Source organism: Lagopus leucura, unplaced genomic scaffold (genome assembly GCF_019238085.1).
Source record: "Lagopus leucura isolate 7727_CA_CO unplaced genomic scaffold, USGS_WTPT01 Super-Scaffold_100157, whole genome shotgun sequence".
In the NCBI taxonomy this organism is placed as follows: Eukaryota; Metazoa; Chordata; class Aves; order Galliformes; family Phasianidae; genus Lagopus; species Lagopus leucura.
Window position 1 is genome coordinate 9,097,366 of NW_024962334.1, and position 14,236 is coordinate 9,111,601.

The 14,236-nt window shown below is 40.4% G+C and overlaps 1 protein-coding gene across 5 annotated transcripts in view; it reads right to left on the reverse strand.

Annotated features, from left to right (window-relative positions):
- FYCO1 (FYVE and coiled-coil domain autophagy adaptor 1) overlaps window positions 1-14,236 on the reverse strand; it is a 34,087-nt gene that overhangs the window by 14,480 nt on the left and 5,371 nt on the right. For all 5 annotated transcript variants that reach the window (XM_042888483.1, XM_042888484.1, XM_042888486.1 and 2 more), the window contains exons 2-9: window positions 11,138-11,317; window positions 9,470-9,576; window positions 8,249-8,374; window positions 6,091-6,197; window positions 5,069-5,212; window positions 4,494-4,587; window positions 1,209-3,839; window positions 277-369 (exon numbers count right to left, since the gene is read on the reverse strand). In XM_042888483.1, coding sequence (XP_042744417.1) covers window positions 277-369; window positions 1,209-3,839; window positions 4,494-4,587; window positions 5,069-5,212; window positions 6,091-6,197; window positions 8,249-8,374; window positions 9,470-9,576; window positions 11,138-11,192 — 3,357 coding nt within the window. In that variant the 5' untranslated portion in view covers window positions 11,193-11,317. The remainder of the gene's footprint in view (window positions 1-276; window positions 370-1,208; window positions 3,840-4,493; window positions 4,588-5,068; window positions 5,213-6,090; window positions 6,198-8,248; window positions 8,375-9,469; window positions 9,577-11,137; window positions 11,318-14,236) is intronic.

Below are 14,236 nucleotides of genomic sequence, written 5' to 3' on the forward strand. Positions count from 1 at the left end.
GTAAGACTGATACCTTCCAATCCCACATCCCCCATTTAACTAATGTGCACATGCTCAGGTCCTACATGAAACCTGACTAGCTTTAAAAAGTCCTAAGTGCCATTGTGATTTTAATAATCTCCATTTCCATGGAAAACTTTAGACTGCTACACCTGTATTTATTCAAAGACATTCTTAGACTCACACCCATTTCTGTTGCCTTCTTTCTCCCTTTTTAACACTAATGCATTCTGACACAAAAATCTCTGTCTTTGCTTAATCAGATCAAGCACTTACTTGTAAACCTGCAATCTCTTCCTCTGTAGCATGCTGTTGTCTCTTCTGCTCCTCAAGTTGCTCCTTTAGTTTCCCACATTCTTCATTGGCAGCCTAGCAGAGAGATCGAGTCAGAAGTTAGCATTCCTCTAGCTGCCCCCACTTCACCTAAAAAAATTTCCAATCCTGAATCATGACCATACTGCCCTGTCTGGTATAAAAGCAATACTCATGAAATACAGCTATGAGAAACCCAGCTTATGGACTCAGAACCCTCTGTGGTCACAGACTAGTTGTGGTTTGATGTTACTTGCTATGGGCTATTACAGCTGACAGCAAAAAAGCAGCTTAGCTTAACGGGCCTCAAAAGAGTGAGGTAGCCCAAATCATACTCATGAATCCATGATTCTATACTGAGGTTTAAGAAGTGTTTATGAGGAAGAAACATAAATAAATGTACACTATTTTCTCAAACTGGTGGGATTTCTGGATAGCACCAGTGGCACGCATAGAGCCCAGATTAACTGATTAATCTTAGACTCTTATCTCAGAATGGCAGAACACAATAAAGTCCTTAACCACTAGGCATGTCATTTCACATATACAAGGTTAACTTCTGATTTTATGGAAGAAAAAACGTGGTCTTCCTGGCTGCCACCTTGAGCAACTGAACACAAAAACAGACAAGGGAATTATCTGCACATTATACCAAACGTTATATTATCTCCACACCATCCTAGCTCATCCATATAGATGATCCTTGAGGTACTTTTCAAGCCAGGCCATTCCATGTTGAGATATTTTTAGATTCCCAGGCTAAGGCTAGTTGCACACTAGTCCCAGAGCCTGGCCAACATAAACCCTAGGATTTTGCCCTGTGATTCCTGCAGCAGATGGTAAAGCAGGGGAAATCCTGCACAGCTCTTTCAGCTGTAATAATCACATTCATTTACCTTGAATTTTGTCTGATAATTTAGAATCTCTGTGCTCATTTGAAATTTTATGGCAGACAGCTCTTCTTGGCTGGTCTCCTGAAAGCTCTGTGCCTGTTTCTTTGCTGTCTCCAGTTGTGCTTGCAGACTTGGGACAGCTGAGATACATATCTGAGCCTCCTCTAGTTTCTCTTGTAGGCTCCTGTTCTCCTGTCTGAGACTAGAAATGTCATGCTTCAGTTTCTCCTGTTGCGCTGCTGCCTGTTCTTCCAATTCTTTGAGCCTCTCTTTGGCCTGGGCTAACTGCTCTTCTGCATGCACCTTCTCAGAGGACAAGGCACAAATCTGAATACCGAGTTCAGCCATATCTGTGTTGGTCCTATGGAGGAGATCTTTGTTTTCTACATTTTCCATTCTAGCAGCTTCCAAATACTGCTTAACCTTGGAGAGTTCTTCCTTTAGACTCAGCAAATTATTTTCCAGCTCAGTTTTTTGAAGGGCTACTGTCTCCTGTTCTCTTTTCAGCACTTCTTCTCTTTCTTTCCATTGCACCAGTTCTTGCACATGGTTTCTGTTGAGGGACTCTATTTGCTCTTTCAGCTGCTGGACAAGCACTTTCTGCTCCCCCAAGACAGGTTCTTTGATTGCCAGCTCACTTTTCAACTGCTCTCTCTCATCAGTGGTCTGCTGAAGCTTGACTCGCACATCAAGGAGTTCTGTTTGCAGCCTAGACACTTCATCTCGGTTGACCTGCAGCTGCTCTTCACTTACTGTAAGCCTGGAGGCCAGCTCTTTCGCATCTTTCTCCAGAGAAGCTGCCTGCTGTAGTTGGTGCTCTTCCATTGATTCCTTTTCTGATGTGAGGGATTCAATAAGCTTTGTCTGCTGAAGGCATGTATTTTCAAAACTGAGCTTTTCTACCTCAAGAGTCTCAGCTTTCTTCCTATGTCTTTCAGCTTCTTCTCTTAGCTGCTCACATTGGCACTCCATGCCTTGTAACTGTACTTCCTTCTCTGCAAGCTGTGACTGGAGTGACTCCTTGTTCTCCTTCAAAGTGTCTAAGCTTTTTTCTACTTGTAAACTGTGTTGTTTAGCACTCTTCAGCTGTCCTTCAAGTGAGGCATAAGATTCCTTGGTGGTCTCTTCTCTTTCCTTTAATTCTCTATAGTCTGAATGCAGAGCCTCTAATTTCTCCTCCAGAATTTGGCTTTGTCTCCTGGCATTCTGCAAATCTTCATCCAGCTGTTTATTCTGGCTTCGAAGCTTCTTCTCTTTTTCATCAACTGACACAAGGGCATCATCTATCTCACTCTGAAGCTGTTTCTCAGAGGCCCTCAGCCTGGCCACCTCGGCTTCCAGAGAATCTTTAGAGGCTTCCAGATTTTTCAGCTTCTCTTCCATCTTCTTCTTGGACTGCTGCAAATCTGCATTCTCAGTTTTCAGCTTCCTGCTCTCCTCACTCATTTCATTTACTGCAGAGTTTTGCTGCTCCATCTGATCCTCCAGCTCCTTGACTTTCTGTCTGAGATCCTCCTTCTCATACAAGAGCTTCTGCTTTTGCTCCTCAAGGCTACACACAGTCTCACTCACCTTTTTTAAATGACCCTCCTGTTGTTCAAATTTTTCTGCTTGTGACTGGGCTTTCTCCTTAAGCACCTCTTCCATCTTACCATATTCCTCCTTGAGTTTCTCTTTTTCTTTCCTTGCCTCCTCAAGATCTTTTTCCAGTGACCCCACCTGAGCCAGCGACCCCATTACCTGGGTCTGGAGCTCAGCCATCTCCTTTTCTTTCAGGGTCAGGGCCTTCTGAAGCGCATCCATTTCCTTTTCCATGGCTTCCATGCTCCTCAGCAGCTTTTCACTCTCTTCTCTGGAATCAGCAGCAAGGCGATTATATCTGCACTCCAGTTCCTTCTGCGCCTCTTCTTTCAGCTGCAGCTGTTCTTTTGCGGTTTTCAGCTGATATGTGTGTTCATCACTGAGTATTTGCATCTCTGCCTTTTCCTTTTCTGTCTGCTGAAGCTTCTCTAGTAATGCCTGTATCTGTAGGGCAGAGTCACACTGGGCCATAGCTTGCTGTCCTTTTTCCTCTAAGGCAGCATCAACTTTTGCGAGGAGGTTGAGATTCTTCTGTTCTGTGGAACTTAGCTTTGCTTTAAGCTCATCGATGCAAAGCTCCTTCATAGCAACTAAAGCCCTACAGACCTCCAACTCCTCATTCAACAGCTGCAGTTTTGAGGCATAATCCTCCTTACTGGTTGCCAACTGCGCCAGCTTTGTTGAATATTCCTTCTGCTGCTCCGCGGCATTCAGTTCCAGCGATTGAAGGCATTTCTGCAGGTCATGAACAGTGCTTTGAGTGGAGTGCGAAACCTCACACTGCTTCTGTAACTCTGTGATCATCTTTGTCAGCCGGGAGTTCTCCTCACTGTAGTTATTGCTCTTCTCTTTTTCCAGCTGCAACTGTTCTTTCTGAAGGCTGACAGCTGCCTGCAGCTCCTGGTTTTCCAATTCTAGCTGGTGAATACTTCTCTGAAGTTCCTTCTGCCTTAGCTCAGCCTGGTCAAGTTCTACACGCATCTCTTCAAAGCCCTCAAAGTGTTCAGCATTTAGTGAGTTATTTGCATCAGGGCTGGAGGGAAACTCTGGAGCCTAAACAAGCAGAATGTGAAAAAAAAAAATTTATAACTTGAATCAGAGCTGCATTTTTCAAAGAAAAAGACTCAAACATTCCAGAAATCAGGATGACTTAACTTTTTGCTTTTGTTCTTTGGTGATGACAAGAACACTGAGGAGGCATTGTAATAGTACGTAGCACCTTAACATCTGAACACCCAATTTTTTAAAAATTATTTCCATTTGTTAGTGTAAGGTAAGTTTGCAATGAAATTTAACCCAGAAAAAAAAAAATGTAGACCTACCAGCTTCAAGAGGAATTACACATGCTATGTTCAAGTGATAACAAATTCAGGCTCTTAACGCACAGTGACCTTCTGTGCTGGATTTGTAAAACTACAAGACATCAACTTATAGGACAAAAGGTATGTTTTCACATAAAATGAATGAAAACATACCTATCTTTATGTTGCCTTCTGAATGTATCTATTTTTTTCATCTACAAGATTGGCATGGATTTGAATCAGCTACTGGACTGATTTTAATTGGCTTTTATTTAAAGTACTCTTTATTTAAAGTACTGTAGATTACCATTATGAGTCATAATTATCATAAAACCTCCAATCTCTTTGGAATAATGCCATTATTTAAAGATTTCCTTTGCCACACATTTAGTTGTATTTTGCTTACCTGCAAGTAATTGCTCACTAAGCTGCTCATGCTGGAACTGCGACTTGGGGGCTTCCATAAGTATGCTGAAGACCCAAGTGAGGACAGCGTCCTCCTGTTGATCACACGGAGATACAATATGTAAGAGAAGACTAAAGACATCATATGTACACATCTTTCTACTGCTGTGTGTAGGATTTGTCTAGTTATAACTACCACTCACAACTGTGCCTGTTGTCTGGGCTAAAAACCACTGAAGCTAATGGAAAACAAACCAGGAATGTCAAAAGCACCTATAAGGATTACGAGGTTGGAGCTGTGGCTTTTCATATTCACATGAATCAGTGCAACTTAGCTTTGTGAAACTGTACTACAGTGTGGTGGATGCTCAACCAGATGGTGGCAGCATGCAGCCCCAGAAAACTTCCACTAACAGGCATGAATCTGGATCAAATCTACAAGTTTTTATACTTCCCACTGGTCTGGAAAAAATACCAGTTTGGTCATTGACTAATTACATAGAGAAAGCATATACCTGCTCCAACACATCTTTCCTACATTTAAAAGCAGAAGATGACAATGTGTTGTTATCTTACCTGGCAAATGCTGGCCAAGCAGCATCTAAATCATAGCCTCGTGATGCCAAGTCAAACTGAACATCAGTGAGCTCATAGAGTTGACCCACAATGTCAGAACTCATTTTGGGATTCAGAAATGGGCTTCGTGCATAGTACCAGTCACTTGAAAACAAACACAAAAAGACAGAAGTAGTATTCATTCATACATAAAAAAGAAGCAGCAGTTTCACTTGCAAAAAAATAAAAAACAAAAACACAACAAAAACAAAAAACATCATTATTCACTCTTACCCAGAAAAAACTGGCATGATACTTTAAGTATAAACTGAAAGCAATCCTTTGGTACAAATGAAACCAAACAGATTGAATGAAGCTCACAGAAATATCATTAAAGGAGTCCCTGTACAAAACATTTTTTGCTCTAGTGCTTGGGCAAAACACTGACAAGACAAAATACTTACTATACAATGGATAATCACACTAAATACGTAAAGCACACACTTAATATGTCAAGGATAAAGGACAGAAAACAGCTTACAAAGTTAAATACACTGTACAATGAGATGGCTTTTTCTAAAAGCCTTGCAAGTGTCCCTTCCAATTAACTATAAGTTGTCTTTGGTGTTTGTTGGCTGGAGTGAGCTACTCCTCTGTCTGACAAGCCAGGAATATGTGCAAATGCTTCCTGAAGCTTTGTGCAACGCTAGCAAATTAATCCTCCCTTATGATATACAGTACAGAAGATCCAGCCAGGGATCTTCAATGCTTATAAAAATGTCATCTTCAAAGCCCACATATAGATGCATCTACACCATCCACTTTACAAGCATTCAGTTGTAACAACTTCCAGTATTTACCAGTCTAAGATAAGTATGAGCCAGTGACCCAGGCTATAAGGTCTATTATCCTGTGTATCCTATCACCAGCCCTGTAAGCTAACTATTTGGAAAGGTTTCAATTTCTCTCAGTAGCTGCCTGGTCATGTTGCTCGTTCACAGTGAGCAAACAGTTATCAGTCAGCAAGCTACTCTTCTATTCACCTGGTCACCTTGGTGTTCATAAAACACTGCTGTAAGGTATCTGCAAGCCTTTGATGAACGAGGGAGTAACGCAGAAATGCTCTTCCTTTCCCAAGAGATGTTCGCAGCTGGAAGAGAGAAACCACAGAGAAAAAGACCTGAATATTGGTTGCAATCATGTAGGAAGGCATGATGAAGACAGTCTACATACATACATACATACATACATACATACATACATACTCAAAAAAGACACAACAAGCCACTAGTTGTGAAGGAAGTAACAGGCAGTGCCACTGATAGATACATTCTCCCAGTACTGTCATTGGGACAAATCTTTTTTGAATGACAGATTTATAACTGCAATCAGCAGTTGTCCATTTTATAATGTCAAAACATCACAAGAGCAACAAAATCTTCTAACATTCCAAGTACATGAATACAGACTATGCTAAGGGCAATTCCTGATATAAGGCAAAATCTGAGTGTGCATACCATATCTGAAAGTGACTGCTCAAGTAATTTAAGGTGTGTATGGCCACAGCTGGAAGAGCCTTAGAGCCAGCCTAGCCATAGAACCAAGATGCATATACCCATGGATACAATAACCTCCCAAATGCACAAATTCTTTATTAATACTTAGCCCTTAAATTGATAAGATCTGATTTGTCAGACCAAGAGCATCTGCATTCAGTGAACCTCTTAAGAAGAATTAAAAAAAACCAACAAAAACAAAACTAAACCCCAACACCAGAAGCCATTGGAAGAATACTTTTCTTATTCCCATTGGTTTATCAATTTGAACAGCAATTATTTTTTAGGCATGGAAATACTAGAGTGAATGCACATGATCAGAGAAAAAGAGGACGCTGAGGAGAAGCTGGTCAAAGATCATTTAGGCAAAATCAATGCCTGGAGAGAAGGCTGAGATGGGATCTCATCACTGTTTATAAATACCAAAAGTGCAGCAGTCAAATTGATGGGAGTAGACTTTTTTGGATGGTGTGCAATAATAAAACAAGAGGCAACACGCAGAAACTGGAACACTTCCCCTTCCATACAAACACAAGGAAGAACTTCTTTAACATGAGAGTGACAGAGCACTGGAACAGGCTGCCCAGACAGGCTGTGGAGTCTCTTTCTCTAGGGATATTCAAGATCCATCTGGACACACTGCTGTGCAATGTACTGTAGGTGACATCGTTTAGCAGGGGGTTGGACTTAGCAGGAGGTTTTCTAGAGGTCCCTTCCAATCCCTACAACTCTGTGATTCTGTGAGAAATAAGAGATGCAGGGAATACAAAGCCTGCCTCTGCTGCAGTACTATGGCTCTCTTTCATATGACTCAAGATGACATTATTTGGAGATGATGCTGTGGTGGAATTGTTGAGAGAATTGGTAAACATGTTGTGAATAGTAACTTGCTAATACAAGTTAGCACTGCTTACAGATAAAAGAACTGAGTATCAGGACAGGGCTGGTTTGCACCACCACTTCTTTTCCCCAGAAGGAAAGTTCTCTCTCAAATGATTCTAAAGACAGAATCAGCACAGAAAGCTTCTCACAGCATTTATTTCACCCAATGATTGAGCTGACGATGTAATGTGGCTGTTAGAAAATTACACTTTTATTACTATTTCTAATAAAAATAAAAGTTTTTGTCTTGTTCCTGTGAGCTTTCTCAAAGAAATAATGGCAACAATCCTGAGCCACTGTATCATTTTGACTTTTTGACATAAAGGAAGAAAATTGAGTCAGAAGATGAAACTCTGCTCTCAGTCATTTCTCTTTAACTCTGCTGACCAACTGAGAAAGTCTTAAGAATGTTCAAACATGGTGGTTCTTCTCTCTTACACTTAGACTAAGTCCTTTCTTAAAGTATACTGAAGATACAGGCTCTACCCTTGGCTTATTGTTCATTCATTTTTAGAGAAAATGACACTTATTTAATGAAAAGGCATGGCACAACCAGATACAAATAGAACTATTCATTTGTGTAAGTGGTCTTCAAAATAAATAAAAGATTATCTAATTCTATAAAATATGGTACTCTACCAAAAAGATGTAACCTTGCATTTTTATACTTTACTATTTAAGCAGTAAATTTTATTTCTCTGCTTTCTGCAAAGACACACCAAAACACAAAGCATGGATTGTGATGATTAACTGATGCACTTACTTCCGTAATAGACTTGACAAAGCGAATTCCATCGTTAGCTCCTTTGACTTTTGCCAGACAGTCACAGAAATAATCCCAGTAGTCTTTCCTGTTCCCCAGCAATGTACTTTTTTCTTTCTGGTCAAACTTAAGCAAGGAAAACAAAAAGCAATGAACAAAACTTAAACATAAATATACTTACATATATTTACTGTGGAATTCCACTCCTTTCCAATTGTTTTTCCAACACAGTATCTGTGTTCAGAGCTCCTCTTCAGCTTTAGACAATGTATTCAGAAAGTACAGTAACACTGTACAGTAAGCACTGATATAATCCAGTGGCTACTAAACATGCTTTACAGACAGTAAAGTTCTTGATTAAGTTTAAATACAAATGGCCATTAAAAATTGTTCAAATTAAGTTTAGCAGCAGTTTTAGGAGGTGTTCAGGAAAAGAAATTGAGTTGCTGAGAGCCCTTCAATCAAGTGTGGCAATGTGACACATGCACCTACCTGAACAAGCTGTGAAACCACACTCAGAGCAGTGATGTGGTGAGGGTACAGACCACAGCTTGGAGCATTCGAATCCCAAGGGTTTTCTTCAGCACCTGCTGAAGCCTTTCAACCCAATTAGAACTACCTTGCCTAGATCAAGGCTAGATTAGCATGGCTGTGTTTCTGTCAGTGGCATGATTACAGTGTATGTGTACACAGACAGTGCTAACTTAATTTCACCTTGCCCAGCAATGTCCCCTTTCACTGACATTTTAGACCATAAGCAGTATTTCAGATTAAAACAATCAGCCTTTGGCATTAAGATTTGCATACAATAAAAATGAATTTCTGCAATGAAATCGCTAAAAATGCTGTAAATTACTGATGCCACTGTATTTGCATTATTGGCTGTCTACTACTATTTATTTTGCTGTTGTCAAGATGTCATTACTACAATTTTTTCATGATAATTTAGAAGTGTACATCTTCAAAATCAAGCTCAAATCCTTCAAATCAATAGAAAAATGCTTTATTCTTCAATCAGCCTGTCAGCATTGCTTTTTGATTACAATTATTTGCTCTCACTCAAAATATATACAATAAGCTGCACACGTCAGGCAGTCCTGAAAAGAGACTCAAATGGAAACTTGTGATCATTTCAGTTAAACCCTAAGTACTAACGAGGCAACAACAGAAAATAAGGCCTCACTTTGATGTTGATTATAAATGACACATATCACTTTTTACCTGTAGAAGATATTCAAGCTTGTAGGAGAATTTTTGCAAGTTGACACTGTCATCTGTGATTGGTTCCCCTCCTTCTTTAAATTCCTTACTTAATTCAGCCACAGCATCTTTAAAACAAGACACCAAAATGATTAACTAATGTAAGAAATATATAACAGTGAATTCACAGGCAAGTGAGTAAATAGGTTTTTCACCTGGATATCATGCACGTGTATTTAGTTTCAGCTCAGATGTCTCAATCACAGTGCAAAAAGCTTGCTGATGTGCTTGCAATTTAATACTGCACATAACAAAAACTAGAGCTCAAGTTTTGTCAGTCTGGCACACTGACTTACTATTTTATTCTTAAAAAGAGCAAAACCTCTTCCTTACACTTACCAAAGAAGCGCTATCAGATAACTGCTAACTGGTTGTTCAGCAGAAGAAGGAAATACATTTTCACTGTCTCATGTGCACATTAAGGTTCTGCTACTGCCACATGCCAAACAGAATTCTGATTAGAAACAACAAAGCATGTAATCTGCTAAAGGGGATCAGTAAAACGAGAACAGTTGTTCAGTCAGCACATTTATCTTCTCCATGCAATATTCAGGAAGGTTCAGCTTGTGCTGCTTACAAAACACAAATGGGAAAAGAACGTACATAAAAATAAGCATGCAGCAACTCCCTTCACCTAAAACCTACTCCCATGGGAGGGTGAGGAAACCTCAAGTCAAAGCGAATTGCCGTGTCCTTGGATGCTCTATTCCCCAAAGTGTTCACTTCTCAGCACCAGAAATTACTGATTCCGAATGTGCTGTCCACATGACTCTGTACTCCTTTTGGATGCCTGACTGAGCCTTGGCACCCAATCCCATTAAATCCACTTTGCAAATTAAAATTTATTGCTGTTAGCAAGCATGTAGATCTCCTTTTTATGCTACAGGAAGATCCGGATTCCAAGCTTTGGTGCATATTACGCCTTATTTTTAATACATAGGAAAAAGAAAAATACTCAGATCTCAGTATAGGCAGCTGATTGAGTCAGAGACAGAGCAGAAAAATGATTATGGATCTGCTGCCAATTTTGCCCATTGTAGAGCTGTAGAAAAATGAGGTTGGCTACTGCTAGTAGAGGACAAGGCGAATGCACAGAAAGCATGTAGCTCTAGCTACATGGAGCAGATCCAGCTGTGCAATACTCTCCCTCTGGATCTCCATTCCCACCTTGGGCTGCCCTTCTTGTTTTTTAGCCCTCACATACGAGGAGCAGCTCAACACCAGCTTTCCACCAAGGGATGGCATAAAAATCAGACCTCCTTTTCATTCTCACATGAAGTCTTATAACTTAGCTCTACTCATGCAAACATGCTCTAGCTCACACCACACAACACAATAATTTTAATTTCACTCTGCAAACTTTTTTTTTTTTGTTGTAATTGTAAGGCTTATTTATAAGCTTGTTTATTTAAATATGCATATATATATGCATATATATGCAATATTTAAATATTTAGGATTTTGAAAACAGTACAGCACCTCTCTCACAAAACATCAGTCACAACTATAATGAGCACCTAGCAAACCACGACTGCGCTGTTACAACTGCTGCACAGAAGCACTATGCAATCAAAAACACAGCTGCTCTGTTACCTAAAACACGGAGGATGTTTCACTATGTCAGTATACCTTGCAAGTCCCTGATAATTCGCTGCAGTTGGCTTTCACCAGTAGCTGCCTCCATCTTGAAAACCAAAAGGGCTCCCCTTCTGGGCTGTTAATCTTTTCTTCCATCTAGATAACAAAGTTCATATTCTTGATGATCATTGGGGCTGATGACGATTATTCTTCACTGTGACACCTGCAATTCTGTAAAAAATGCAAGACTTTATCACCTCAAATGACCAGAACAGAGATGCTTTGGAATTTAAATCCCATTTAGGAATACATTCTCAGAGTGTCAACTCTTTTTCAGGAACCTCCTCTCTATTTCTTTCTAGATTTCACTTTCCTTTTCAGTTATTTCTGTTTCCATCTTTCAAAACTACTGAGCAAACCTCAGAGAGCAGTTTTCTCTCGTTGGAGTTACAACACAGTCCTATAGCTCAGATCAGGCTGGCATTTCACACAACTGATCTCGTGACCCTGAGGAAGGTTCTGATGACACGGGACTTTCCCTGCAAAAATCCTCTGCCTGACCTTCCCTGCAGCCTGCAGAATTAGAAGACACAACACCACTGCCATCACAGGGATGCAGAGCAGGCACAGATCAAGGTGTCCAAAAATGATACATCATGATCTTCTGGCACCGCAGGATGTGTTTTTTACTAATCAGAGCTACTACTTGGGACTGGTTCTATCAGGAGAAACAACCCTCATCCCCACCTCAGAACCCACTGTTCCCGACATGTGTAAGAGGATACCACTTTATTTTAAGCTCTGCTACAGCATCCCTGGCTGGATAAAGATACCTTATGCATTAGAACATCCATTTCCCTTGTTCAAAACAATGATGAGTAAGTTATACCTAGCACTCATAGAGAAATTTCATTATTTAAAATAAATGAATTAAAAATCAACTAAAAGCCTCAGGCACTTTGGTAAAATAACCATGCCTGGTTACCCAACTTTTCAAACGCTCATGGGAACAATCATTCCAAAAAGCCACTGGGGTCTTACCAAGTATCACACCTTCATAAGTTGTTCAGAATCCTACCTGCAATGGTACTGCCAAATTTTCAAGCAAGCACATCAGGAGTACTGAACCTTCAGAAAAATTGCAGGTCAACTTCTGTGGTTTTATTAGCATTCAAACTGAGCTACAATGAAATTAAGTTGCAAATAAAAGCTAACAAGCTTTTGAAATATGAACGTGATTACATCAAGCGATCCTACTTCATTTCTCATCTCTTTCCTTCACTTCCAAATTAACTACACTGGCAGTGCTCGAGCAGGTGTCTGAATGGATCAGAAAAGAAACATCTTTCTGTGCTACATAAAATGGTGCTGTTTGGAAATGACTGCATTCTTTTCTTTTTGATGCAAGGTAGAAGTGGCTCATAGCAAACCTTAAAGCCAATCTTGACAGAAGGTAGAAACCTTCAAAATACTATGTTCTTCCACATGCAATCTAAACAGGACACCAAAACCAATCTTACCATATATACAATATTTCTATCTTGGTTCTACTTAGAGATCATGTAAAGTGTGCAATTTCCTGGCAACCTGCTGAGTTTAGATAGCAATGAAAAAAGGCAAAAATAACAAATCCAGTGAGTCAACATTTCCTCTTCCAATATCAGCCATATCTGTCCAGTCTGACAACTGTTACAGAAAGGAGCATAAGAAGAAAAGACTGCAGTGTGGGTGATGGCAAACCAAAAGGTATGGCCAAACCAAATGCTCTCTATCATGCAATGGGAGAAAAGAGCAAGGGCAAGAAGGAGGATCTAGCTTGTCCTTCGTGAGGGCATTTTTCAGCCTGGGCTATTGCACAAGGAGAATGTGCCAACACTTTTCTAACTGCCTTCTTCTCTGCTAAACAGGGAGAAAGGTGCACTCCTACCCATGGTCCTTCCAGAGATGTGCTCAGAAAACAACACATTCCACAGAAGAGTGCAGAGCTCTCCCATCAGCAAGGAAAGCTGACAATGTACCTTAACTTGTTTCGTGAAGCTTCAAAATAGGAAGAGCATCTGTAAATACCTGATCTAGTCCTTTCTGATCACAGAACACTTTGCCCAGAATTGTTTAGGGCATAACCCTGTGGTCATTATCTCAGAGGACCAAGCATTTCCTATTCTATTTTTGTATGTCAGTAATTATCTGCCCCGTCAGAGCAGCATAATATATGTGTGAGGCACAAGTGACCTGCTTAGGGTCAAAAGCTTTTTAGGTGATGTATCACAACCTCTTACATAACAGCATCTGACTAAGGCCAAGGGCATTAACTTGCAGAACAGTGTAAAGGACTCAGAGGAGCTGCACCACGGAGCAGACACAGAGTATGGCAGGGAAGGGAAGGCACATCACTAGTCCTCTGGGCTGCGCCTGCTGATATCTGAGGATGGTTATTCCGTCTCCTGCGGGCTTAAGCATCCGTGTGGAGGTAACAATCTTCTTTGCAGAGGAGGATGTCCTGGAGATTAAGGAAAGAAGCAGAAAGGAAACAACCCACTCACAGGAAAAGATTTAGCTGAAGGGGAGAGGGACACAGAAGAAGCCACAAGCAAAACTTAATGACCATAATTAAATTGCCTAGTGGTGTATAGCTAGTGTGACCTACTTTTACTCTGATCTCATGAAATCTCTCCTAGTATTACTGGGGGCATGTCTACATCTCCAGAAGCTACATTTTTTTGAATTCACTGGTCACTTTTATTCACCCTTGACATTAGATAGCAGTCTTCAAAATATTACTCACCTCCATGCGCACTCCAACCAAGAGGCTGGGAGGAACTGAGTAAGCAGAGTTTCTCTTCCCTGGCTAAGAGGCTGCCTGTTACTTTGGTTACAGCCTGACGTCAGAGAATCCCTACCTCAGTTGAGTGTATTTTCAGCATACACCAAGAGCAGAGCTAACATGAAGGTCCTAGGGTAATCTAGATTAAAAGTACATCAAATCTGCAAGACAAATTCATTGGAAACCAAACTCTACTACTTCCAACTTCTCAGGGAAATGCTAACTAATTATTCTGATCTAGCCATTCCAAACAAGGACCCTTCATCACATCTCCCTTACAGACACTGTCCTTACAGAGATCACAAGACCTTCAGTTATTTGGTGTC